Consider the following 25145-nt stretch of genomic DNA (forward strand, 5'->3'; position numbering starts at 1 on the left):
TAGGATGTCTTAGCTTTGATATTTGTGTTTTATAAATTCCCTTCTAGATTGGTGTTCTTAATGCTATCAACAGACCGAGAGGTTGAAATTAGATATAAGGCGTTTTACCACCTGGAGGTGTAGATGAAATGCTTGAATCAATCAATGCTAGAGATTTACTCACTTAGCCTAAGATATTAGATGAGTAAGAGGTTTATTGACAATAATGGATCGGTTCGTATTGCCTGCTTGGTAATGTTTCTCCAACAAGAGTTGGGTAGGGAAGTGATTAAGGTTGATTGTTTCTATCACGAGAGTGTTTTAACAAGATTTTAGAGATTCATTGTCTAGGGAATATTTGCTTGAGGCATGTAGGACATCCAAATTGGTTAGGAACACTTAGGAGTCGATTACCCCATGTTTAGGAGCTTTCGTATTTAGATTGTTTGCATTTTTATTCATCACTCGATCCCTTACCCGAACAGGTACACGATCACCTGCTTCGAGAATACCTTCGAGCTGTTCTTGTTTATCTTATTCACTCGATCACCCCACCCGATCCTGTACTCGAATGCTTGCATCGAGTGCTTAGGTCGTGTGGTTCTTGTTTACTTATTTTCTTTTAATGATTTTAGGATTGTTAGATCAAACCTCACTATTGCTTGGCTTGACTTGCATAGTTTTGATCATATCTTATCTGCTAGCATAACAACCATTTGGATTGATAGCCCTTTGTACTACAACTGCATAGGGAATTGATACCCTGGGTGAAAATCCTACTAGCTCACTTGGGAGTAAGTCCCAAAGGTATCCTTTATTTTGTCTTAATTCTTACTTATTTATTTTATCTTATTTTCTATTTTGTTTCCCATATTTTCATTTATCTAAAACAAAAAAAACAGGTATCCTTCATGGGTTGGTGAAGAAGGAGGTTGTAGCAGCCTCCATACTCGCCAACGTGTAGCCAGGGTTGCCACCGGCTTCAGCAGGCGCCGTGGTTCGCTCATCAGAAAGCTCGGTTATGCGCACGGATGACATGCACGGACCAGCATCCGAGGGGTTGATCGGGTAAGTGCTCGCATAGGGCATCGGGTAGTACGACGGATATGGTGGGAGAGGTCCGGAATGGTCACCCGTATAGCCGCTTGCAGGGTGCATCGAGTAGGGCATCTGATACGGCATTTGGTAAGGCGGAGGGTAAGGCCCTAAGTACTCACCCGGATGGGTACTCGATGGGTGCATCAGATAAGGCATCGTGTACCCCATCGTGTCAGGCATCGGATAGGCGTCTGAGTGGCTTCTCCGCGATCTTTCAGGTCTTGTGACACCCTCCTCTGCTTGGGGTTCGTAGGAGGATGCCCTGTGGGGCTCTGGAGGTGCTAATCCTCGGGTTCCTCCCAATGGTCCGCTTCTCCCCATCCATGTGGGTGCATAAGACGAAGTGGAAGCTAAGGCACAGCTTGCCTTGTCTTGCAACTCCTTGATCTGTCCTCCCATTACCTTCACTGAGCCAATGAGGTCTTTTAACTTCTTGGCTAGGAACTTGTTCATCCTCTTCAGCCAGCTGATCCTCTTGTGAGCTTCCCTCACCCCAACAGGTTGCTTTTGAGAGCAAACATACTCCTCAAAATCATACTCATCCGAGTGGTCTCCCTGTTCTTGCCCAGTCGTCTCTCTCTCTCCTGCCTTGGACTCCTCCTCTGGATCGTACAGCTCCTCCAATGGTGGTGCAAAATCTATGTTATATCCTAGCCGGATTTTGGTGCACACGACGTTGGGTAGGATCATTTGGGTGGCTCCGGCAGTTGGATGGACAAACTTGAAAAGCAGCATGTCTTTTGGCTTTTCATAAGCCATGAACCTCGCCAATGTGAGGTAGTCGACGTCTAGCCACCTCGGTTCATGAACCACTCCCTTTAGGGGCACATCGCAAGCTACCAAAATTGGTGTGACCAATTCTCCTATGGAGATCTCTCCAGCTCCATCTCTTCTCTCAATTTTCATTGTCGAAGACTTAGGGTGGAGGAACTGATCGAGCAGCACAAAGACCATGCTAGTGTCTGCAACATCCCCTACTAGTGGTGTACCATCCCTAACATTGTCTAAGATTCCACACAAGGCAACATCTAGCAGATGGAGCTCATGATCATTCACATTCCCAGTCTCCTTCCTAGCGAATAAGGTACAAATTAGAGACTTGTGAAAGTACCTCAAAATATGGCTCCTTATTTGAGCAGATTTGGAACTTGTAGACTTATAGGGGAGCTTGTCTCCTATTGTCAGCCATAGGGACTTCATCTCCTCATTGCTCACCTCCATGTTCTCTCCCAGGTGGTGATGGACTCCTTGGGGAGTGATTTCTCCCAGATGTGTGCTTTGTCTCCCAATGAGAATGGGAAAAGCCGGAGCTTGAATCCATCTTCACTAACTCCATTTATCTTGGTTAGGCTACAGAGCCTATCAAACTCATCTAGATGATCCAACGGGTCCTCCATTGGTAATCCATGAAACTTGTTGCTTTGTATCATCTGAATGAGACTACTCTTGATCTCAAAGTTGTTGTTTTGGACAGCAGGTGGCACAATGCCATGTCTTTGACTGTGAGTAGATGGAGCATCTCCTTCTCCTATGTGGGTACTCTCTTGAGGAGCTGATGGACCGTTTTGATTATTCATCTCCTCCTCAATTGTTGTTGGTTGTGGTTGCTGGACTTGTTGTTGACGTAGTAGCCTAGGTCTGTCGATATTGTCGATGAAAGGACTCAAGTGTTGGTGACCTTTGGATCGTGTTTGCATGCACAAACAGATGACAGAGTGAGTGCACGAGGGTCAACTCAATCCAGTTGATCGAGTGACGGGTCGGGTGGGTACTCGGGTTGTACCTAAAATGCAAGACAAGCAAACACGAATGTAAACAAGTCAGTACCGAACCAAAATGGTAGATAGAACTTGATCTAGCAAGTGCTGAAATCCCAAACGTAGAAAATTAAATTCAACCAAATGGCAACGGCGTCAAATTGATAGTAGGATTTTCACCCAGGGTATCAATTCCCTATGCAGTTGTAGTACAAAGGGCTATCAATCCAAATGGTTGTTATGCTAGCAGATAAGATATGATCAGAACTATGCAAGTCAAGCCAAGCAATAGTGAGGTTTGATCTAACAATCCTAAAATGATTAAAAGAAAATAAGTAAACAAGAACCACACGACCTAAGCACTCGATGCAAGCATTCGAGTACAGGATCGGGTGGGGTGATCGAGTGAATAAGATAAACAAGAACAGCTCGAAGGTATTCTCGAAGCAGGTGATCGTGTACCTGTTCGGGTAAGGGATCGAGTGATGAATAAAAATGCAAACAATCTAAATACGAAAGCTCCTAAACATGGGGTAATCGACTCCTAAGTGTTCCTAACCAATTTGGATGTCCTACATGCCTCAAGCAAATATTCCCTAGACAATGAATCTCTAAAATCTTGTTAAAACACTCTCGTGATAGAAACAATCAACCTTAATCACTTCCCTACCCAACTCTTGTTGGAGAAACATTACCAAGCAGGCAATACGAACCGATCCATTATTGTCAATAAACCTCTTACTCATCTAATATCTTAGGCTAAGTGAGTAAATCTCTAGCATTGATTGATTCAAGCATTTCATCTACACCTCCAGGTGGTAAAATGCCTTATATCTAATTTCAACCTCTCGGTCTGTTGATAGCATTAAGAACACCAATCTAGAAGGGAATTTATAAAACACAAATATCAAAGCTAAGACATCCTAACCGATCAAGAACACAAAATCGTCTATCCCATCCCTAGAAACTTTACTACACTACTCAGATCTCATTGCAGAAAACATAAAAGCATAGATGAAAGAAAATTGCATTATATTAAAAAATATAGTAGAGTAGAAGAGTATAGAGTAGAAATCTAAAAGAATAACAAAAAAGAAGTAAACTAAATCCTAACAAAAGTGAAAAGAGTTTTGAGTCGCTCAAGATCTCTCTCAGAAACTCTCGCTCTCTGGTTTGAGGTTTGGAGCGTGCTCCTGCGAGTGGAAGAAGAGAGGGGGTTTATATATGGAAACTCATTAACCCTAGCTTCCCAGTCCTGCCCGAGGGTCTGCTCGATGGGGTGCACGAGGATGTGCTCGGGTCGCTCTTCGGGTAAGCTCTCGGATTGTTCTTTCTGTTCTTAGATCCTCTTCGATCGGGTTGGCGTTCGGGCTGTTCTTCCTGTTCCATAGCTCCTTCGGGTACATGCTCGGGTTTGACCTTGTTTCTCCCCATTTTCGGCTCTTAAGCACCTGTTTTCATCCAAAATATGCAAATGCAAGAATGCAACACCCTAAATAGCCTAAATGTGGATTCCTACAGTAAATGACCTAAAAATGCAAAGGTTATGGTAAAAACAATGCAAGATATGGACAAAAAGGGATGCTTAAAACATGCAAACTAGAGAGTTATCACCCTTATTCAAACCTACAGGTAGTACAAACTTCAACAGCCTAACAATAGTAGGCTTTCTAGGCTTTCTAGCTCTTTTATTTTTCTGATTATCTCCAACCTCATCGGCTCTTCTCTTCTTTGCCGCTAATTCTTTGGTCGTCTTTGCCGCCTCTAAATCTTTGGCTTTGGCCTTCTTTGCCGCCTCTAACTCTTTGGCATTTCTCCTTGTATAAAGTTATGTTTTCGTATCAGTTGGTTTCTTAGCAACTAGAGACTTCTCAACGAAACCAAGAGGATCATCAAACTCATTAATCATATTTTTACTGATCCCAGCCAAACCACTGTCACCAACAGATTTCTTTTCTTGTATAACATAGCGAAGACAATTAAGATAATGATAACTCAACCTAAACATTCTGAAAAATCAGCCATAAAATTAAGATAAATCAGACATTACCGGAGGACTGTTGACAGAGTAGTTTTGTTGCATTTTTCCTGGAACTTTTGGTGGAACTTTTAATGTCCAAAGTTTTTGTGCCAGGTCATTTGGTACCAGGTTCTTTATTTTGAAATTTGAACACGCATCAGTCATGTTTTGGTCAGTTTGCCCAACACCCATGGAAAGCACATGCTCTTTCATCTGTTTGAGTTCCCTCTCAAAAAATCCAAGCCGGGTTTCAACGTCGGTCATCCTTGGGCTAAACCTTTTATCCATCCTCAATTCTAGTCTGTCTCCAATCGTCTTCTCCAGATTCACATACATATTTGCAATATTTGTATCAATGGTTTAAACCTTGAGTTTATCTTAGACACCAAGGCAACAAGAGTTCTAACCGGCACATCTTACCCAGCATCTTCCTCCTCACTAGCATACTAAAACAAATACAAATCGTCGTAAACAAGCTAACGAAAAGGTTACATAAAATAAAAACTAAATATACACCATTTCACTTACCTTTTTTCCTTTCTTCTTCTTCTCATTTGCAGCTCCTTCACTAGATTCCCCACCCTGACTGTTGGAAACTTTCACCTTCTGGACTTTCTGCTTCTTTACGGGAGGAGATTCAGACTCAACGAATGCTTTAGCTTTTAGCTTTTTCTTCTTATCACTCCCCTTCACATCCCAAAAACCTTTAACAAACTTATCCTCATGTATGTCTTCGATCTGGCGATCAAGTGTAAGGTCGTCAAATACACAAATCTAAACATATGATTAGGGGGCATATTGATTGCTAAGATAGCATCGTGGGACAACTAACCAAAGACAGTGAGAGTAAAATGTTGAATGCTTGTAGGGCGTTAATGCGGATGATTTCTAGCAATGATGAACGATAATGTTCCCCTTATCATATGTTTAGATTTGTGTATTTGTGTCTGAGTTATGTATTTGTGGCTGAGTTATTTTATGCTTTGTGTCTGATTTTGTTTTATGTTATGGCTGATTTATTTTATGATTTACTGATGAATTATATTTATCAGATGTCAATGAAGGTTATTTCAGAAGAACAAGCAAGGGATAACCCCCCCCCCCCCCCAAGACTTTACCCTGAAGGAAAGTCTACTCTAAAGAGTAAACTCATTAATAACAATTTCAAGATGGCAGATTTCTCTGAGATTAGGGAATCAATAAGACAGGATGCGTGGGATAAAACGAAGGATGTACCTTTTGGAATAATTGCTAAGCTAGTTGATAGTGAATTCGTTTGGTCTGGTAAAACTGTACATTTCTTACTGTGTAACCTGTTAAGAATACATAAGAGGGAGATTTGGTTTCTCGTCGGTGGTCAACCTATCAGGCTTGGCTTGAATGAATTTGCTCATATGATGGGGTTAAACATAGACCCAATGCCTATAGAAAATTTTGAACCTGAAGCTGACTACAAAGCGTTCTTCAGACTTTTGAAGGTGCCTGGTGGGGAAGGTAAAAAGTTAGATGAACTTTAGGGAAGGATTAAAAGTGTGACGGGGATGGTTGTTGCCCCAACGTAAATGGTTGGGCCTGTTGTTCTTCAAGCCATTGGACTTTATGTCTTGCATCATAACTCTAGAATACCATTTGAAAGTGCGAAAAGAGTTTTTGATGATGAAGCCATGAAGACTTATCCATGGGGTCGGTCAGCATTTGAAGCTCTTGTTGATGGTATAAAGATGTTGAGGCCTACGGAAAAGTCGTACACCCTTAGTGGTTTTACACCCGTGTTACAGGCTTAGGCGTATGAGTCAGTTAAATTCTTTGGAGATCGATTTGGGAATGCATCAGCTGAAAATGGTGGCATACCGTTGCTTCGAAGGGGCGGAAACCATACACATTCAACGATGGAATTGGTAATTGCTGAAGAGATCAAAGCGCTTGGTGAGGTAAGGTTTTGGTTGTGTTATGATAGTTACTCGCTGAGTTATTGTTTAAATGATGACTGAGATATGGTTTATTAGTGGTTGAGTGATTGTTTAGTAATGGCTGAGTTATTATTGAGTATAGTAACTGCTAAGTTTTTATTTAGTGATGGCTGAATTATGGTTTGTGATAGCTGAGTTATTATTTAGTAATGACTGAGTTATGATTTAGTGATGACTGAGTTAAAACTTACTGATGGGTTTTATAATCTCTTATGTTACAGTTGTGTATAAGGATAGAGAAAAGACAAATCTAGCTAAAAAAACTGACACAAAATCTTTCAAACACAAACATAAGCTGAAATTAATTGACGTGCTTTTGAGTGACAGACATAGGGAGAGAAGAAGGAAAAAAACAGAACCTTTCAGCGATGTAATAGAGGAGATCATCAGTACCAAAGTCCCACATATTGATATCAACCAAACCACCTTGGCTAAGATCAACTGCATGACGACACATGATCTCGAGGTCGTACTTCATTGCAAAGTCTTCGAGGTTGTTCATGTCAATCTTCTACCACGGCTTACACACTTTCTAAACGTTTTCCAGTATATCAATCATGCCAGGACGATTAAGTATCAAAGATGTCAACTCGGACGGAAGCTAAGTTTCTCGGCTCTTCATCTTTCATCAACGAAGGCACGTAAGAGGAAGCCATCTTAGAGAAAACAAAATGTCGAACTGAAGAAATGAATAAATAATGTCAAGATGAAATAGTTTTGGACCTTTCGACTGAACATAAATAAATATAAATTTGATGGAGTAGATAGGGCACTTATTGCCGTTAAGCCGTAAGATCGACACGCTCGAGTTTCGTGGAAACTTGCAAACTTCTCAAAGTAAAGATCTTTGTTGGAGGGTGATTTTAGAAAACCAAGAGCCATGCATGGTTAAAATGTCTCTCTTATTTTTCCAAGACATTCATTAACAAATATATTAAATTTTCCACGTTCAAACTCTCTTTATTTAAACACCAATCAGTTTTAAATTTTTGGTAAGAGTAAAAACATTATGTTCTGTCATGTATACAACAATATCATTTTCCCAACACGAAAAGTATGATTAACTTGGGTATTGTAGTTTCATATATAATCCCGGAAGCATGTGTATTCTACAGTATTCTTTAGTAGAGTAAAATAAAATACTAGATGTTTGCATTTTTACTAGATGTTTGTATTTATGTATTTTTTTGTTATCACGTGATATATTGTTGATTTGCCAGAAAAATATTATTGTCACACTAGATAATATATGTTATATATATATATATAGGGAAAATGTCAAAAAAAGTTTCCAATTTTCAAATTTGGGACCAAAAAAACATAAATTTTAGAAATGTCATTTAAATCATAAAGTTTTCATTGATTTTTTTATTAAATAGCTAACTTTCATTGACTGAGCCATTTAAATCATGCCGTTATTCGGATTAGATTTCGGGTATTCCGGAATCTGGATTATCCAGCTGCATATGGAGGACCATTTTCTGGATTATGATTATCAAAAAAGATGAAGACAAACATTAGATTTTGTTTTTCTTTAATTGTTTACTAGAAAAGAAAATCACAATGTCTTACTGTTTTAGTTTTCAAAACATAAAAAGATTTTCAACTGCCACATCAGGAAAGAGTTATATTGCGGTGACTTTCGAGATTGCAGTATTTATCTGCACTTATTTGACATGAGGAATTATGTTGCAGAAAAAAATTAATTAGAGACTTTTTTTGACAAAACCCAAAAAGATAGATATTAAAATGAAGAACTTAGAGTAAATAGTGCATACACGAGCTCATAAGTTGGTGACCCGAATAAGGAAAAATAAAAGAAAAAAGAACGAGTTATTAAGTCACAGCCACACGGGGTTAAGCTTGACAAGTCCAGCAAAACAACATGTCTCTCCTTTGTCCACAAAGACTTCAACGTCTAGTACCAACGATAGTAGTCACTTGGACTAGTACAAGAGAACTCAAAGTCAACATCATTGTCGAAGCCACAATCAGAAACAAAATCCCATTCTAGGTCATACAATGTGGTTTGAAATGGTAAATCAGCAGTTGAGTCATATGGGCATCTCAAAACACTAATCCTCTTAGAACACTTCTTCTCGAGATCCCCGACAAGGTTAATGTTAGAACACTCGCGTAAATCAAGGTGGTCCAGGTAGGGGCAACCATCAAGAATGGCGTTCAAGCCTGTGTTGTTGAGTCCATCCCCAATAAGTTGGAGGTGGCGTAGCTTGGGCATGCATTCGGCAATTTCTGTGGCAATACTATTAGACTCATCACAACCAAAATACTCAACTTTAGGGCTATGGTTTAGCCTCAATGTCTTCAGATTTGGACAAGACTGGCCTACAACTCTCATAGAGTTTCCTGAAAGTGAGCAGTATAAAATAACATCAAGCTCTTCAAGCAATGGTAGTTTCACAACAGCTTTCATAACTCCCTCATCTGTTATTTTATTGTATGCAAATCTAAGGCTTCTCAGATTAATTGACCTGCAAGTAATCGTTTGAAAAATTAAAATATAACAGAACAAAGACAAATAGTTTCTTTTTATAGCACACTAACAACCCGAAGCCAAACATTAAGACTTTATAAAGACAACAATCCTAATAAGATGTAAATGTTCAAACCTATTCAATTTCCAAACTGCATTCATCAGAGAACCAATATAACGATAGAGAAAAGACAAATCTACCTATAAAATTGACACAAAATCCTTCAAAAACAATCATAAGCTGAAATTAATTGACGTGCTTTTGAGTCACAGCCACAGGAAGAGAAAAAAGGAAAGAGACAGAACCTTTCAGCGATGTAATAGAGGAGATCATCAGTACCAAAGTCCCAAATATCAATATCAACCAAACCACCTTGGCTAAGATCAACTGCATGACGACACATGATCATGAGGTCGTACTTCGTTGCAAAGTCTCCGAGGTTGCTCATGTCAATCTTCCGCCACATTGAAAGGTCTTTACATACACGACGCCATGGCTTACACACTTTCTGAACGTTTTCCAGTATATCAATCATGCTAAGTCGATTGAGTATGAAAGACGTCAATTCCGACGGAAGCTCTGCCCAGTTTCTCGGCTCTTCATCTTTCATCAACAAAGGCACGTAAGAGGAAGACATTTTTAGAGAAAACAAAATGTCAAAGTGAAGAAATGAATAAATAATGTCAACGTGAAGTAGTTTTGGACCTTTCGACTGAACATAAATAAATATAAATTTGATGGAGTAGATAGGGCAATATGATCACTTATTGCTTTGCCGTAAGATCGACACGCTCTAGTTTCTTGGAAACTTGCAAACTTATCAAAGTAAAGATCTTTGTTGGAGGGTGTTTTTATTATTTTCATAGAAAACCAAGAGCCATGGTCAAAATGTCTCTCTTATTTTTCCAAGACATTCATTAACTAATACATTGAATTTTCATTTATGGGCATGAGCTGATGTGGCCATTCCAAGTAAAATCTATATTGGCGATTTGGTGAGGTAATGTAATTGTTTTAATGTGGTAGAAAATAGTTGTTATTTTAAGAATTTGGGTATATCATATATGAGTTAGTTGTTATTTTAAGAATTTGGGTATATCATATATGGGTTATTTTAAGAATTTGGGTATATCATATATGGGTATAACAATATTGAATTTTCATTTATGGGCATGAGCTGATGTGGCCATTCTAAGTAAAATCTATATTGGCGATTTGGTGAGGTAATGTAATTGTTTTAATGTAGTAAAAAATAGTTGTTATTTTAATAATGTAATGATTGATTCACAGAAATTTTCATTTATGGGCATAAACTGATGTGGTCATTCTAAGTAAAATCTATATTGACGATTTGGTGAGGTAATGTAATTGTTTTAATATAGTAGAAAATAGTTGTTATTTTAAGAATTTGGGTATATCATATATGGGTTATTTAATAAATATAAATTTGATGGAGTAGATAGGGCACTTATTGCTTCCCCTTTAGCCGTAAGATCGACACGCTCCAGTTTCTTGGAAACTTGCAAACTTATCAAAGTAAAGATCTTGGTTGGAGGGTGTTTTTATTATTTTGAAAACCAAGAGCCATGGTCAAAATGTCTCTCTTATTTTCCAAGACATTCATTAACTAATACATTGAATTTTCCACGTTCAAACTCTCTTTATTCAAACACCAATCAGTTTTAAATTTTTTGATAAGAGTAAAAACTTTATGTTATGTTCATGTATACAACAATATCATTTGCCCAACACGAAAGTATGATTAACTTGGGTATTGTAGTTTTATACATAATCCCGAAAGCATGTGTATTTTACAGTACTTTACTTCTTTAGTAGAATAAAATAAAATATTAGATGTATGCATTTTTTAAATATTTGGTGTCATGTAGTACTCTAGAGAGGGGGTGTTTATTTTCCTCTTTTGTAGGATATGATTCAGAGCTGATTGGTTTTCCTTCAAAAACTATGTTTTCTTGTAAATCTCTTTATATCGTCCCAACTCATTCAAGGACATGAGCTGATGTGGTCATTCTAAGTAAAATCTATATTGGCGATTTGGTAAGGTAATGTAATTGTTTTAACGTAGTAGAAAACAATTGTTATTTTTAAAAACTTGGTATATCATATATGGCCATATGGGTTATTTAATAAAATAATTTGAGTAATTTCTGCATTTAAGAAAGATTAATTCAAATAGATCAAAAGAAACTATTAAAAACACCTCTACTATTTTTGGTTACTTTTATTTAGTTTTCTCATGTTGTTTTGTTCTACACCATTTCCTCTGGTCCAAATGAAAACAGCAACACAAGCCATATTTGCCAATGCTTTATTTTTATTTTAAATTTTTCTGATTCGTTTTCGAAATTTTGAAAAAAAAATATGTATTATTAATATTACAAAAACCTTCTTCCTTAAATTCTTTGGGTTGCATTTGCATACACAAGATTCTCTTATTTTTATCTTCCGCATCTTCATAAGTGGCTTTAGATAATATTATATTCCCACGTTTTACACTCTTATAAACATAACATATTATACACTTCAAAAAGCATATTTAAGAGATAACAAATCTTAACCTCATATTGTGGAGAGAGCCGGGCAAATTATTCATGCCACATCTTTATTATTAGAGCCATATATATTAAATGTAAAATTATGTTTAACTATACAACTAATTTTGATAATAGTATGATTTTTAATAATAAAAACATATTCTAATGGAAATTAGAGATGTCATTATTATTTATGAGAACAGATTTAACGGAAATTTTCTTCATTAATACACATGCCATAATAATATAATAAGGCAAAGCTAAAATATTAAAACCAAAAATTCTAAAATTTGTGCTTTATTATTTTATGTTATTAATATTCATTATTATTTTTATTTTTAATACTATAATATGATTACTTCAAAATTTATTACAATAGCTATATTCTTTAAAAACCTGAGCATTTCACTAGATTATATATGGTTTCAGGTGGTAAACTCTGGAGAGGTTTTGGGTTCAAATTTTACTTCGAACAAAGGGTTGCACATGTTTGACCACATGTACTCTAGGGTTTTGCCTCGGATTACTTACCCAATAAAAGCTTCTGAACGCATATGCATCCGTACAACAGGTAAAAATTTCTCAGATATATTATTTAATAGATTTAGTATAACCGATAGAATATTGCTATGTGTATGCTAAATTTCTCACCAAATTTCTTATGATTTCTCAAATGGAAAACGATTCTCTCTCATCTCTCCACCTTTTTATTATTTTTATTGTTAACATTAGTGAGAAACCTCAATGCACAAGGGTCTGAGAAACTCGGCCAAAGAACTTTCTCACTTCTCATTTAGGATTTAATAGAAATCATATTTTTATATGTGTACACTACAAAACTTTTTTTTTGGCACCAAACTTTTAAATTAAAAAAGAAACTTAAAAATTCACAAATCTGGTTTTGGTAACAAGCTAATTAATTAAACAATCTATCCTAAAATTTAATCGATTATCTTTTTCAGTATTCTATTTCAGAAACTGATTGAATCGTATAAACACGAATAATCGTATAATCTTGACCGACTCAGAGTCATTTGTTTCAAACTCCATGTTGTTTAATGTTTATCTGCAATTAGAATGTGTTTTATTCTTATTTATCATTTTATTTTCCTTATTTTCTCCTGCATCTTTGTTACTTACTTTAGGTATTGAATTATTTCCACGTTGTGATATTCTCATACCAAATATATATATATATATATATATTTATATTTATATATATATATAAAACAATGGTAGCATGGGGTTCTCTTTACCTAAATATATCAAAGAAGGCAGCATAAGAAAAACACTCAGTCACTGAACCCAAAAAAAACATGTTACAGCTTCTGAAGCCTCTCCTTTTCCTACAAGATTCATTTCTTGCCCTCCTCTCAATAATGGTAAGTCATCGTCTCTCTATTTCGTAAAAGGTTTTCAAATTTTTGACCTTAATATAGCATTCTTCAATAATAAAGCCGATCAAAATAAACTATATATATATATATATATACATTTGCGGTTACATGTATTAGATTCTTAACATTTTTTTATATAGATTCTCCACCTCGTTGGTTTCTTAATTTCCCCATGTTCAATCTATTAATTAAGATCGAGAGCACAACTTAACATCTTAAATATTAGTAAACATTATTTGTCTATTGTAAATGTAAAGGTCAAACGACACAAATAGATTAAGAACTATTTTTTCCAATATAGTACGTACTTCTGTAATTTGCTTACACTAAGCATAGTTTAATTCTTTTTGTGTACTCCTATTATGAGAAGTTCCATGGAGGAGGTCGTAAACCATCCGTGGATGGTGTGGGGATAAGCATGAACACTATGTGGAAAGAAACAAAGACTACACTCATAATACCAATGTTTAAGTATTTAGTGGCTATGTGTTTGATCATCTGGCTCTTAGTTTTCGTAGAGTGTGCTTACATGAACCTTGTAGTACTCTACGTCAAGTTGTCTAACCGCAAACCTGAGAAAGTCTACAAATGGGAGGCAATGCAGGAAGATATGGAGCTTGCTCATCAAAACTACCCAATGGTCCTTGTCCAAATTCCCATGTACAACGAACGAGAGGTTGAATTTTTACTCCCTATCTCTTTATGATATCTTTTATAAATTAATTGACAAGTAAGAGCTTAGAATAATATGTCTGTCCAACAAAAAAAATACCGCTAACTAGAATAATAGTATATATTTTTTTTTATAAATTACATCTCTAGTTACAATGTATAAAAAGAACATATCTTTCTGAAGAAGTTGGCTCCACCATTTGAATGGACTGGCAGAATTTATCCAAACTGTCTGCCATTTTTGTCTAAAGCTTATTTATATATTACTAAGATGACAAAAGTATATTCGACAGAAAGTTTAATATATTTGTAGAAATTAATAATAGATGTTGATTATACTGATTTCACTTACGTCATACCGGGTATCACACCATGCATAAACCAAAATCCGTCATAATATCCTACATATAATTACTTATGTACATTTCAGAAAATCACCAACTATTTAGATGAAAAAAAAAACGATATTAAAACTTGGTTATTGTTACTTTGGTAATACTTATGTGTGATGGATATGTAAAAGTAAAATATAATATATACTGACAACATAGTTTTAAATCTCCAGGTCTTCGAATTATCTATAGGTGCTGCATGCAGACTAATATGGCCATCTGACCGCCTAATCATTCAAATTTTAGACGATTCCACCGATCCAGCCATTATGGTCAGTTCTTAGTAAAGTCTCCGAGGACAGAGTGGGCTAATACAGTTTCGAAAAAAAAACATATGAATACCATGATGACCTAATTATAGCTTTATTGAATCGATTGTATACATACACTTAGTAAATAAAATTTCATGCAGGAACTGGTGAGCATGGAGTGTGCAAAATGGGCATCAAAAGACATAAACATACACTATCAGAGGCGAGACAACAGAAATGGTTACAAGGCTGGAGCTCTTAAGCATGGCATGAGGCACAGCTACGTCAAGCTGTGTAACTATCTGGCCATATTTGATGCTGATTTCCAACCGGAGCCAGATTATCTCCAACGCGCTATCCCGTTTCTAATTCACAACCCTGAGATCGCTCTTGTCCAAGCTCGATGGAGATTTGGTATGTACATATTTATATATATAATAACAAAGCAAAATTCCTAGGCATTTAATTTGTTTTTGGAATTATGGTTCCAACTTGAACTCGTTTGGCAATGAGTAGAGAAGAATGTAAGATACAACCCCATTTGTGATGTGGCACATATTAACAAAATCTGACAATGAAAGAAATAAAATGTTACATAATCATTGGTAAACTATCTTCATTGCATATTAATGAGTTTGACATAAAACTTAATGCGAATGTGGTTCTGGAACATATATGATTTGGTCATGCAGTGAACGCGAACACATGCTTAATGACAAGGATGCAAGAGATGACTCTCAACTACCATTTCATGGCAGAGCAACAATCTGGATCCACAAGACATGCTTTCTTTGGCTTTAATGGTGAATGAATCGTTACAATATTATATAACATCTATCTATATAAAATATATGATTAGAAAAAGTGTTTTATATATGCAGGAACCGCGGGAGTATGGAGAATCGCGGCGATGGAAGAAGTCGGAGGATGGAAAGATCGGACGACCGTAGAAGATATGGACTTGGCCGTTCGTGTTGGTCTTCTCGACTGGAAATTTGTCTTCATCAATGACCTTGAGGTACGTTATATCTTTTGTTTTATTTTATTTTATATTGCTAGAATGTTGTTTCTGTAAGACTAGACTTGTTTGGTAATCCACAATTTGTAATTTTTTGTTTTTGTTTTTAACGTTTACATGCAAAACATTTGTTCCAAAAGTTAACATTCCATATGTATATGTGTACTATTTGTTTCTAGAAAAATGTAAACGAAAAGGCTAATCATAAACATATATTGTATGCATTTGCATGTGGCTATGTCTAATTTAGGTACTTATCATGATTGTAAAATATTAACCGTGGTTGTAGGTGAAAAGCGAGCTACCAAGCAAATTTAAGGCTTTCAGATTCCAACAACATCGATGGTCGTGCGGTCCAGCCAATCTCTTCCGCAAAATGACGATGGAAATTATTCACAATAAGGTCTTTTACTTTATTTCATTTTCACTTTTCAGACAAAGTTTTCACGTGCGAATTATATTTTCGCTGGCGCATCTTTAGCGACAGTTTGAAAAAAGGACAAGTTTTTAACCACTAGAAACCAAAAAAAAATACAAAAAGTAAAATGATTGGTCACCAACTTATCATTTATCAATGGGGACACGATACGTAGTTATAACTTCTGGTCATGCTGAGTTAATCGGTTTTGTATGGTTTTCTTTTTTTTTAACTATCACGGTATGGAACTTGATTTGATATCTAGTAATTTGTTGGTTTAAACATGAGAAATTCTAGGTATGTTCTAGAATTATCAAGTGGAACCTAACGTTGCGATTTGGTTAAGCCAAAGTGGAACCAAATATTGAGATTTTCTTTTATTTCTGTACTTTTTCTCAAGAATAGTATGCTTTATGATAACCTTAATTAATCTAATAGTAAAAAACTTGTGATAAACAGAGAGTGAAGATTTGGAAGAAGTTTTACGTGATCTATAGCTTCTTTTTCCTACGGAAGATCATAGTCCACTTCTTCACTTTCTTCTTTTACTGTGTTATTCTTCCTACAAGTGTCTTCCTTCCCGAAGTCAAAATTCCTACTTGGTCAACTATATATGGTCCTTCTGTCATCACCCTCTTCGGAGTAATCGCCACTCCAAGGTTAGTAGTACTATAATTACAGACCACATTTATTCACTCTATATATTACCTTAATTTCATTTTTACTATGAATTATTGGTATATGTGTATAGATCATTCTACCTCGTGGTTTTTTGGGTTTTGTTTGAAAATGTAATGGCTATGCACCGGACCAAAGGAACTTTCATTGGCTTATTTGAAAGAAAAAGAGTCAATGAATGGGTTGTCACTGAAAAACTGGGAGATACTCTTAAGACTAAGCTGCTTCCCAGGAATGGACAAATTCTCAAAAGGTAAAACTAATCAAAAAGAATGCAAAAAAAAAACAAAAATCAATTAGTTAACATACGTTCTTACATAATTTATTCATGTGTGTTTGGTTTAGTGATTTATCCGGTATCAGGCTAGCAATTTTTTTTTTGTTGCATGTATTAGAATGAGTCCATAAAGAAAAGAAAATGTACTAATGAGTGCAAGAAAATGTTTTGTCGCAGAGTAAATATGAAGGAAGTGATGATGGGTATATACATATTATGTTGTGCCTGCTACGACTTTGCCTTTGGGAACACATTTTTATATTTATATCTCTTCATGCAAGCCACTGCTTTTCTCATCTCCGGAGTCAGCTTTGTTGGAACTTAACATGACTCACTAGAGAATCTTCTAATCACAATCAAGTTCAAGTATATATATGCAATAAGCATTCTCATGCTAAAAAAGTGTGTGAATTCATTTGTTTAGCATGATGTTAATTTGATATATAAATTCTTTCTTGGTACATTATGAATGGAAATATATATTATTACAGTAATAATAACAAAAAAAAGTCGCCAAAAAGAACGTGAGAGCATTGATCAAGTGGTCAAGTCATCGACTGCCGAGTATTATGAATGGATTATAAATATTAATACTAATAAATAAAAAATCTCAGATAAATTTATTTTAACAGAGAACAAAAAAAAAAAAAAAAAAAGGTCTCCGGTGTGCTCTCAGACGTCGTCCGTCCTTACCCTTTTCTCCTGGTCTGATTACGTGCCGCCAAAAATGTCTCTCGCGTCGGACGCCACCGTGCCATCTGTTTCCACGGTCACCGTATCTTACTCGGAGCTCAAGGTAAAGATTGATCCCGAACTTGCTGTCTTCATTTTTGTCTTCTCTGTGTTCTGTTTTTGTCTTCTTAACTTTTCTTTTTATCTTTCAATTTTATAGCAGAGCAACATAGATTTGTCTGAGAGGATTGAACAAGGATTTGGACCTAACGGTCTTGGAATACTCTCGGTTAAAGATGTATGTATCACTTCTTACAGCAACTATCATTGTTTCTTTGTTCTTAATTGGTTAAAGATTTATAAAATACATAACTTTTTTGAAATTTGTGCATGTAACTTTGTGTTTTATAGTTATATTTCATCTCAATTGTGTTGATTTAGGAGTAAAGATTTCAAATTTGAGGTTGAAGTTTGTGTTTTTAGGTTCCAGGGTACCCAGCTTTACGAAAGAATCTACTTGAGCTTGCACCTAGGTGAATGATTCTTTTTTTTTTTTTGTGTGTAGCTGATTAGTTCAATTAAAGGTTAGATTTTTATGTTTTGGAAATATCTAACAAGGGTTTATGTGATGCCGCTGTAAAGGTTAGCTGGTCTTCCTGAAGAGGTGAAGAGAGAGCTTGAAGATGCTCATAGTAGGTGAATTATTCGATTCTTTTGTTTAACTTGGTTTTAGTTATGATCTTCTATTTCATTTTTTTCCAAATAACTACTCTCTTTGCTTTGTTTCTTCTTAGATACAATTTTGGTTGGAGTCATGGCAAAGAGAAACTTGAATCTGGGAAGCTTGGTGAGCTTATATAAACTTTTCTTTTATTGCTTCAGAACGAGATGAAATTTCCCAGTCTATGTCTAATTACAAAACGAGATTTCGTAGTTGCAGATAGTTGGCTAAGTAAAGCTTTTCGTTTAATATCTTGTTTGGTTCGGTTACATATTGCTAGATAACTGCAAGAACTTATTTAGATATATCTTATATTCGCTCCTTGTATAGAAGAAGTTGAAATGTAATTTTTGTGACTGTATTATATCTCTGGCCTGCTCTGATGAAAGTACTAAAAAGAAAGTTCGTTTATTGTTTGTGCAGACGTGTTGAAGGGTTCCTACTATGCTAATCCTCTACAAGATGTACCAACAAGTAATCCATATGAAATACAGCGGTAAATAACATCATTTTTATGTTTGGAAAGTCTTTGGCTTATGTAGCATTCTTGTAATGTGTTGAAATATGGAATGCCCTACTGAACTCTTGTGATTTCCAGATTCTCTAGTGTAAAATTACTTGTATTCTGTAGTGTTTATGTTTACATGAACTATGTGTTCTGGCAAATGTAACAGACTACTTTTCTTCTATGATTCGTTATTTCATATTCATATCATTTTGCTTACATCATGATGTAGGTATCCATCATATTGTGGATCAAACATATGGCCAAGGAATTCTTTACCGGAGCTCGAAGGAGGTAACTAGGTGATACTTGCTTTACTTTCGGGTGTCGTTAGTTTGTGTAATCGGTAATAAAGTTTTGGTGTCTCAGCTTTGAGAATGCATAGCTATTTTTATCATACATGGCATTTATCAGTGTCATAAAGTTTGAGAATTTCCTGTTTTTTCTCAAATTTTCCTCAAGTTTAATATTTTCCTCCAGTTAACTGAGTGTTTTCCTTTCATGACATGACAGCTTTCAAAGCTCTTGGTAGTCTGATGTTCAAAGTTGGGCTTATGGTAGCTTACCACTGTGATCAATATGGTAATTACTTTTATTGGGTTTATTGAATACATATCCTTAAGACGTTGAAGCTCTATTGCAAAGATAGTTTTGGAATTGATTAGAAAGCAGAAGCTCTCTTATGAAATGTCATCCAACAAGCAGAAATTTTCACTGTATTATTATTCGGTAAAACACGATACATTATGTGACTGTGTCTGTGTGACCGTGACTGTGTCTGTGGAGTATCCTAGTTCACTTATTACTCTTAAAATGGGATGAATAGTTAATTTTCCTAGTATAAGTAGGTGGGTATAATAACTGAAACCAGTCTATTTTCTGGCTGCTGGCATGGTCTTTATATTGTGCATTACGGATGTAGTGTATTAACATGACTCTGGTTTTAGATTTTTTCATGGTGCTAGTAATTTTCATGATTACGTCATTGTATGTTTTGTGAAGCCTTTTACAATCCATGATTTGCAGTGTCAAAGGGTATAAAACAACATGAAGAGCAAAATCTTGAAAAGATACTACTTGACTCTCGGTGTCACAAAGGCCGTCTACTTTATTATTTTCCTGCACAAGATAGGTAAAATTAGATACCGGCTCTTCACAAGCTCTTTCTCTCTACTGACTAATATTTGTAGTTCGGTCCCTAGCGGTTATTACTTGTTGAACTCATGATATTTATGCCTCTTCGAAAGTAGAACTTTCATTTGGGCGATAAAGGTACTTAATTGTCTGAGATATTGACATATTGTCTTCCATTCAGCACTGTGCATGACAACGATTCCATCTCGTCTTGGTGTGGATGGCATACGGACCATGGTTCACTCACAGGTGTCAGATTTTTCTTATCTCTTGCTTTCCTGAGTTGTTAATGTTCGCTAACGTTTAGTTGGATCCTTTTTTTAATAGCATACTCATCGTCCTCTCTCTCTGTATAGATGATATGTAGAAACATTTTGATGTAACTGTATCCTTATACGACTATCCACAGGTCTTACTCGTGCAATATTTTCTAGAGATTCAGTGGAAGTACCTTGTCCAGATCCTGATTCTGGCTTATACATACAAACACGGTCTGGTCAGATCGTAAAGGTAAAGTATATTGGTCTTTCCTGGTGACTGTGCATAGTTCAATGGAGCCTATTTGGTATCTAAGAGCGAAACCAAATTTATTCTGTTATGCAACTTGTCCACTGTCCAGGCTGCTTTGCTTACTTATAATAAATAATTTTCTTAAGAATTTGCTTCCTCTACATTTAACTAGGTTGTCTATGGGGAAGAAGAAATAGCATACCAAATAGGCGAGACAACAGCAATTCTATCAAGGGGTTATCTTTGTGCTACACCTCATTGCGTACGGGTAAAAATTCTTTGTGCCTTTACGGATAGATATGGCTCCTGGAATAGAACAACAAATCAGTTCATCATGGATGGTTACTTTCAATTGTATTAAGTTTTGGATCTCTCTCTCTCTCTCTCTCTCTCTCTCTCTCTTTACACCAAAACTAATACATGGTTTCTTGTTTGTGTTCAGGCGCCACAAGGAGAGGAGGCTCGTGGTCTAGAGCGATCCACATTTGCATTGTTCATGCAACCTGACTGGTATATTATTCTGAACTAAGAACTTTTGATTGATTTAAGTTAACATAGAAAAATCTTCTTGTACAAGAATTGATAACAAAAGAAATGCGAATGGGGTGTTTGTAGGGATCAGAAGCTTACATTCCCACAGGACGTTACAATCCATGAAGAGTTAACTCTCTCTGATAGCGTCTTGACGTTTGGAGAATATACAGAGAAACTGCTCAACAAATACTACGATACAAAACCATAGGACCCTCCCCTTTTAATTCACTCTGTAAATGACGATTCCATTGGTGTAAGATATAAAATACAATCTCACCAAATTAGTACGTTAGGTCGTTAGGAGTGAATTTGATTTTTAAAATATGGTTTTTAGTTTGAACCATATAGAAGAACTTTACAGAAAGTACAAATAACTGGTTTGGAGTTGGATTCTGTACCGTGAACGTGTTTGGTTCAATATCCAAACGTAAAACCAAAATAATTAAAACACAACCGAGCCAATAACACTCGGCCGGTTCTTTGCTTCTACGAATTTTGGTCTATATATTAATTTTGGGTCGGTTAAGGGTTTTGGAATCCGGTTACCATGGTCGGGTCCATCATCAAATGGAGACGTCGCTTTCGAGTCCTCATGGGACGAATGGATAGTGTAGGAAAAAGAATTACATTCAGACAAAAGTTAGGAGACGTGGCTGTCTGTTGTTTGAAGAGGGCCACTCTTACTACTTACTAGTAGTAGTACAATAAGAAATTTGCTAGTCTAATCTCTTTTACACGGCTACACGCTTTTAACTCTCTCTAGTGGCTTTTCGGAGTCCCTTAGTAGCTTTCGCTTTTCTTATTAGATTTTATCACTTCGCCGATAAGGAAACCATACCTCTAAATTATAAAGAAAAATATACTGAATATGCCCTTGTGATATCCAAAAGTTATGGGAAGATTCTAATGCATGCACTAAGGACATCTCCAACCCCACTTTATTTTAGAATTAAAACTTTATTATAGAGCAATATTTGCTCCAACCCTACTATACATTTTACTCTAAAATAGAGAAAATAATAGGATTGCTCTAAATATAAAACAACTCTATTTTCACCTCTATTTTTTTACACTAACTCTATTTTAGATTTGAAAATAGAGTAATACATTGGAGAAAAATAGTGCTCTATTTTTTAGTTACTCTATTTTAGAGAAAAAATAGAGATATACATTAGAGATGGTCTAAAGGAGAAGAAAGTAGGGAGTGATATCGATAACGCAAAATAAGACAAATTGCTATACGTATATTATATGGTCCAAATGGGTTGCTTTACGAATCTGAAATAACGAATTTGAAAAGTCTTTTCCACCTCATTTTGATTATTTTTCCCGTTCGTGGTGAGTTGATTGGAATCGTTGGTGCTCGATTCTACTGATTCATGTTCTAATTTGATGTGATGGTGGTAGTTTGATTATGATTGGCAGATCGAATCTGTAAAGAATTGATCAAGAAGATCGATTAACAAAGTGAAGTTAGTTTTTTTTTGTTGGTCAACTAAGTGAGGTTAGGTTCATCTCCTCTTTGTCTGATTAAAGGTTCTCATATAGTTATGGATTTGCCTATAACTAAGCTAGTTGAATTTAATTTATTTGTGAAAGAACGATCCACTATATATTCAGATGTATAAGGGTTTCATCGCGAACAAGACAACAGTGGCGATTGTTCGATCAACAAAGCTTAATTTCCCAAACCCATCTCTCTCCTTCTTCTCTTCATTACTCTATTTGATTCCTCTATCTCTCTATTTCTTCTCTTTCATACCCACAAACCTTAATCCATTTTCCTTGCTCCTCCTGCTCCCTAAACCTAACTCTAACAACGATTATGTTAACGATCATCTCCGCGTGCCTTCTTTATCGTTGTTGGGCGGGTCCCGTCCTCTTATCAGATTCTATGGTCTACGGGAAGGGAAAAACAAAAGCTTTGTGAGAGCCAAAGTGATTTGTGAGAGCCAAAGGGTATTGAATTCGATCACAAAGTTGGGGGTTTTGTTAAATCTTTCAGTTAAAATCGTTACTCTACTCTTCACCAACATTCATAGTAATTTTAAGTTTCAAACACATAGCTTAAACTAACAGAGAAAACCCTTAAACTACCACAAACCTTTAAAAGAATTCTATAAAGAAGAACCTGATTGAGAAAAAGCGATGTTGATTCTCCATCATAATAGTCATTCTTGTCCATGTGAATGCCCTACAAAAGATAATCCAGAAAAGCACTATCACCCAACTACAAAACAATGACTTGTTAAAACACCAAATGCATCAAACTTCAGATCATGAGGAAATAACAAGAGGTCAAACTGAAACATGAAAAGTTCCCCAGAACATTAACAGAGCAAACCTTTCACCAATCATCTCCTCACTTGAAAATAACTTCTATACAAAGATTGAAAAACTGAGCTCAGATCATACAATCAAATATCTAAGCTCTCATTCCTCTTCTACTCTCTTCTTGATCCAACAATCCTGAAATTTAGTTTCATCCTTACCATCATGTTCTCATTTAGAAATGAAAACTCTTCGAGTGTCCTCTTTCACCTATGCACAAATCAATGTAAAAAAGTAATCAACCTTGGAATATAGAACAATAAGAAACAAAGATTCATCATCAGAAATTGAGTAATACCTTGTTGATCACATATTTGGTGATATATTCTTCTGGCTCGCTGCAAAGAACAAGCAAAAGATCATTACAAGATTTAACTCAGCAAATGGATAATTGACACACAAAACAGAGAACACTCAGTTCGTTGAATTGTGCATACTCAGATTATACAGAAAAATGAATACAAATTATGTTCTACACACATTACCTATACACATACACTAAAGTAAATAAAGAGAGCATTTTAGATTGCAAAATATAAAGAACGATTAACAATATTGTAAACTATTATTAACATAAACTATCTCTTCCTCACGTATGTTAGAACAAAATATCTTATTTGATGTTGTAAAATCGGGTTGAACTTCTTTGTTGCAGGCACTATCTCACATATTGATTTCAAATCAGATTTATAATAGTTTACCTTATGGATAAGAAGGGGATTTTATCGGAATCTGCATGTAGACGTAACATAGTGTAAGCTCAGCAATCAACATGCCACAATTTTCAAATACACGATTCTTACTTGTTACGACAATCTTAGTCGAACCGGCACTCAAATTCTTGAGATAGTCGTACAAAGGATCAAACTCAACAAATCAAAATTACTTAAATTAACTATCTGCTTACCCTTGATCGAACAAACTTAGATGTAAAATAAATTTACAAACTATTTTTAAGGGAGGAAGCGGTGGCGGTGGAAGATAGATCTGTAAGAGCTGAGACGAGCTGCAACTTAAATCGAATGGATAAACTCATTACTCCTCGAATTCATAATGTTTCTCATGGTAGGCGATATGTGAAGATGCACGCCCAGCCCTAGAGTCGTAATCAGATCAATCAAATCGAATAAACCCCTAATTCCAACCAATCACGAAGACCATTGAATAGACAGCGAGAAGATACCGACCATTCATTGATTAAACGCACAAGCACACTCGGGTCATGTTATAAACGGCGACGAAGAAGAAAAAATAATTCATAAATTGATTAAACGCACAGTCGGACCACCATATAAACGACGAGTATTTTCTGTCCACCTAGGATTAAAAAATCTGATATATATTAATTGTTTTAATTGGGTATTCATTTTAACTGATGTGTCAATCTCTGCTTCAATACAAAAGCTGAATAACAACGAAATTTTATTGTATTGATTTATCATCAGAAGAAAGATAAAGACGTATCAGGATCATTGGAGCCAAAAAAAGGGAAAAGTCCAAACACTTATAGATTGATGTGTGATATCGTCTATTGGGTTCAAGTTCTTTTAGTGTTCTATATTGCATTTGTTAGGATGAAATAAAACAAAAAACGTAATATTCGGGAGGGTATTAGATGGTTTGTAATCTGTAAAAGTTAATAAAATCGAGTTATAGGACAGAAAAAATAGTTTTTTTATTAGTATTTTCTTAATTATATTAATGGAATGCATTTAAATGATAAAGCTTATACTAAAAAATGAAAATGAAACCAAAAACTAT

General features: G+C 35.7%; 3 protein-coding genes across 8 annotated transcripts; 2 read left to right on the top strand and 1 right to left on the bottom strand.

The window, feature by feature from the left end:
* Positions 1-8600: 8600 nt before the first annotated feature.
* On the bottom strand, positions 8601-10007 carry LOC104719115 (putative F-box/LRR-repeat protein 23). Its single transcript, XM_010436963.3, has 2 exons — positions 9625-10007; positions 8601-9316 (listed from the first exon to the last, which is right to left on the bottom strand). Exons 1-2 carry the CDS (start codon positions 9954-9956, stop codon positions 8743-8745), a joined length of 906 nt encoding a protein of 301 aa, XP_010435265.1. The 5' UTR covers positions 9957-10007; the 3' UTR covers positions 8601-8742.
* Positions 10008-13128: 3121 nt separating this feature from the next.
* Positions 13129-17440, top strand: LOC104719116 (putative glucomannan 4-beta-mannosyltransferase 15). 2 transcript variants are annotated; one of them, XM_010436964.2, is made up of 10 exons: positions 13129-13256; positions 13642-13947; positions 14509-14607; positions 14748-15000; positions 15279-15389; positions 15468-15604; positions 15894-16007; positions 16482-16681; positions 16774-16953; positions 17155-17440. In XM_010436964.2, the coding sequence occupies exons 1-10, from the start codon at positions 13191-13193 to the stop codon at positions 17300-17302; spliced, it is 1614 nt and encodes a 537-aa protein (XP_010435266.1). In that variant the 5' UTR covers positions 13129-13190; the 3' UTR covers positions 17303-17440. The 2 variants fall into 2 exon arrangements, with proteins under 2 accessions (XP_010435266.1, XP_010435268.1); XM_010436966.2 differs by having other exon boundaries at positions 13164-13256; positions 13876-13947.
* A 32-nt stretch (positions 17441-17472) lies between these two features.
* On the top strand, positions 17473-21424 carry LOC104719118 (uncharacterized). 5 transcript variants are annotated; one of them, XM_010436967.3, is made up of 14 exons: positions 17473-17773; positions 17870-17947; positions 18133-18182; positions 18292-18345; positions 18444-18496; positions 18794-18866; positions 19108-19169; positions 19389-19457; positions 19902-20007; positions 20191-20258; positions 20419-20519; positions 20692-20787; positions 20962-21029; positions 21135-21424. In XM_010436967.3, the coding sequence occupies exons 1-14, from the start codon at positions 17705-17707 to the stop codon at positions 21259-21261; spliced, it is 1074 nt and encodes a 357-aa protein (XP_010435269.1). In that variant the 5' UTR covers positions 17473-17704; the 3' UTR covers positions 21262-21424. The 5 variants fall into 5 exon arrangements, with proteins under 5 accessions (XP_010435269.1, XP_087324311.1, XP_087324312.1 ...); XM_087468185.1 differs by having other exon boundaries at positions 17588-17773; positions 18140-18182; XM_087468186.1 differs by having other exon boundaries at positions 17590-17773; positions 17873-17947; positions 18140-18182.
* Positions 21425-25145: the final 3721 nt, after the last annotated feature.

This window comes from Camelina sativa, chromosome 10 (assembly GCF_030686135.1).
Source record: "Camelina sativa cultivar CO46 ecotype springtype chromosome 10, ASM3068613v1".
Taxonomy (NCBI): domain Eukaryota; kingdom Viridiplantae; phylum Streptophyta; class Magnoliopsida; order Brassicales; family Brassicaceae; genus Camelina; species Camelina sativa.

Coding starts and splice junctions, on each gene's coding strand:
- LOC104719118 (XM_010436967.3), top strand. CDS start 17,705: ATGTCTCTCGCGTCGGACGCCACCGTGCCATCTGTTTCCACGGTCACC. Junction 19,170..19,388: donor TTTACCGGAGCTCGAAGGAG/GTAACTAGGTGA, acceptor ATGACATGACAG/CTTTCAAAGCTCTTGGTAGT. Junction 20,520..20,691: donor GGTCTGGTCAGATCGTAAAG/GTAAAGTATATT, acceptor ACATTTAACTAG/GTTGTCTATGGGGAAGAAGA.
- LOC104719116 (XM_010436964.2), top strand. CDS start 13,191: ATGTTACAGCTTCTGAAGCCTCTCCTTTTCCTACAAGATTCATTTCTT. Junction 14,608..14,747: donor CCACCGATCCAGCCATTATG/GTCAGTTCTTAG, acceptor AATTTCATGCAG/GAACTGGTGAGCATGGAGTG. Junction 16,954..17,154: donor AATGGACAAATTCTCAAAAG/GTAAAACTAATC, acceptor GTTTTGTCGCAG/AGTAAATATGAAGGAAGTGA.
- LOC104719115 (XM_010436963.3), bottom strand. CDS start 9,956: ATGTCTTCCTCTTACGTGCCTTTGTTGATGAAAGATGAAGAGCCGAGA. Junction 9,317..9,624: donor CTCTATTACATCGCTGAAAG/GTTCTGTCTCTT, acceptor GATTACTTGCAG/GTCAATTAATCTGAGAAGCC.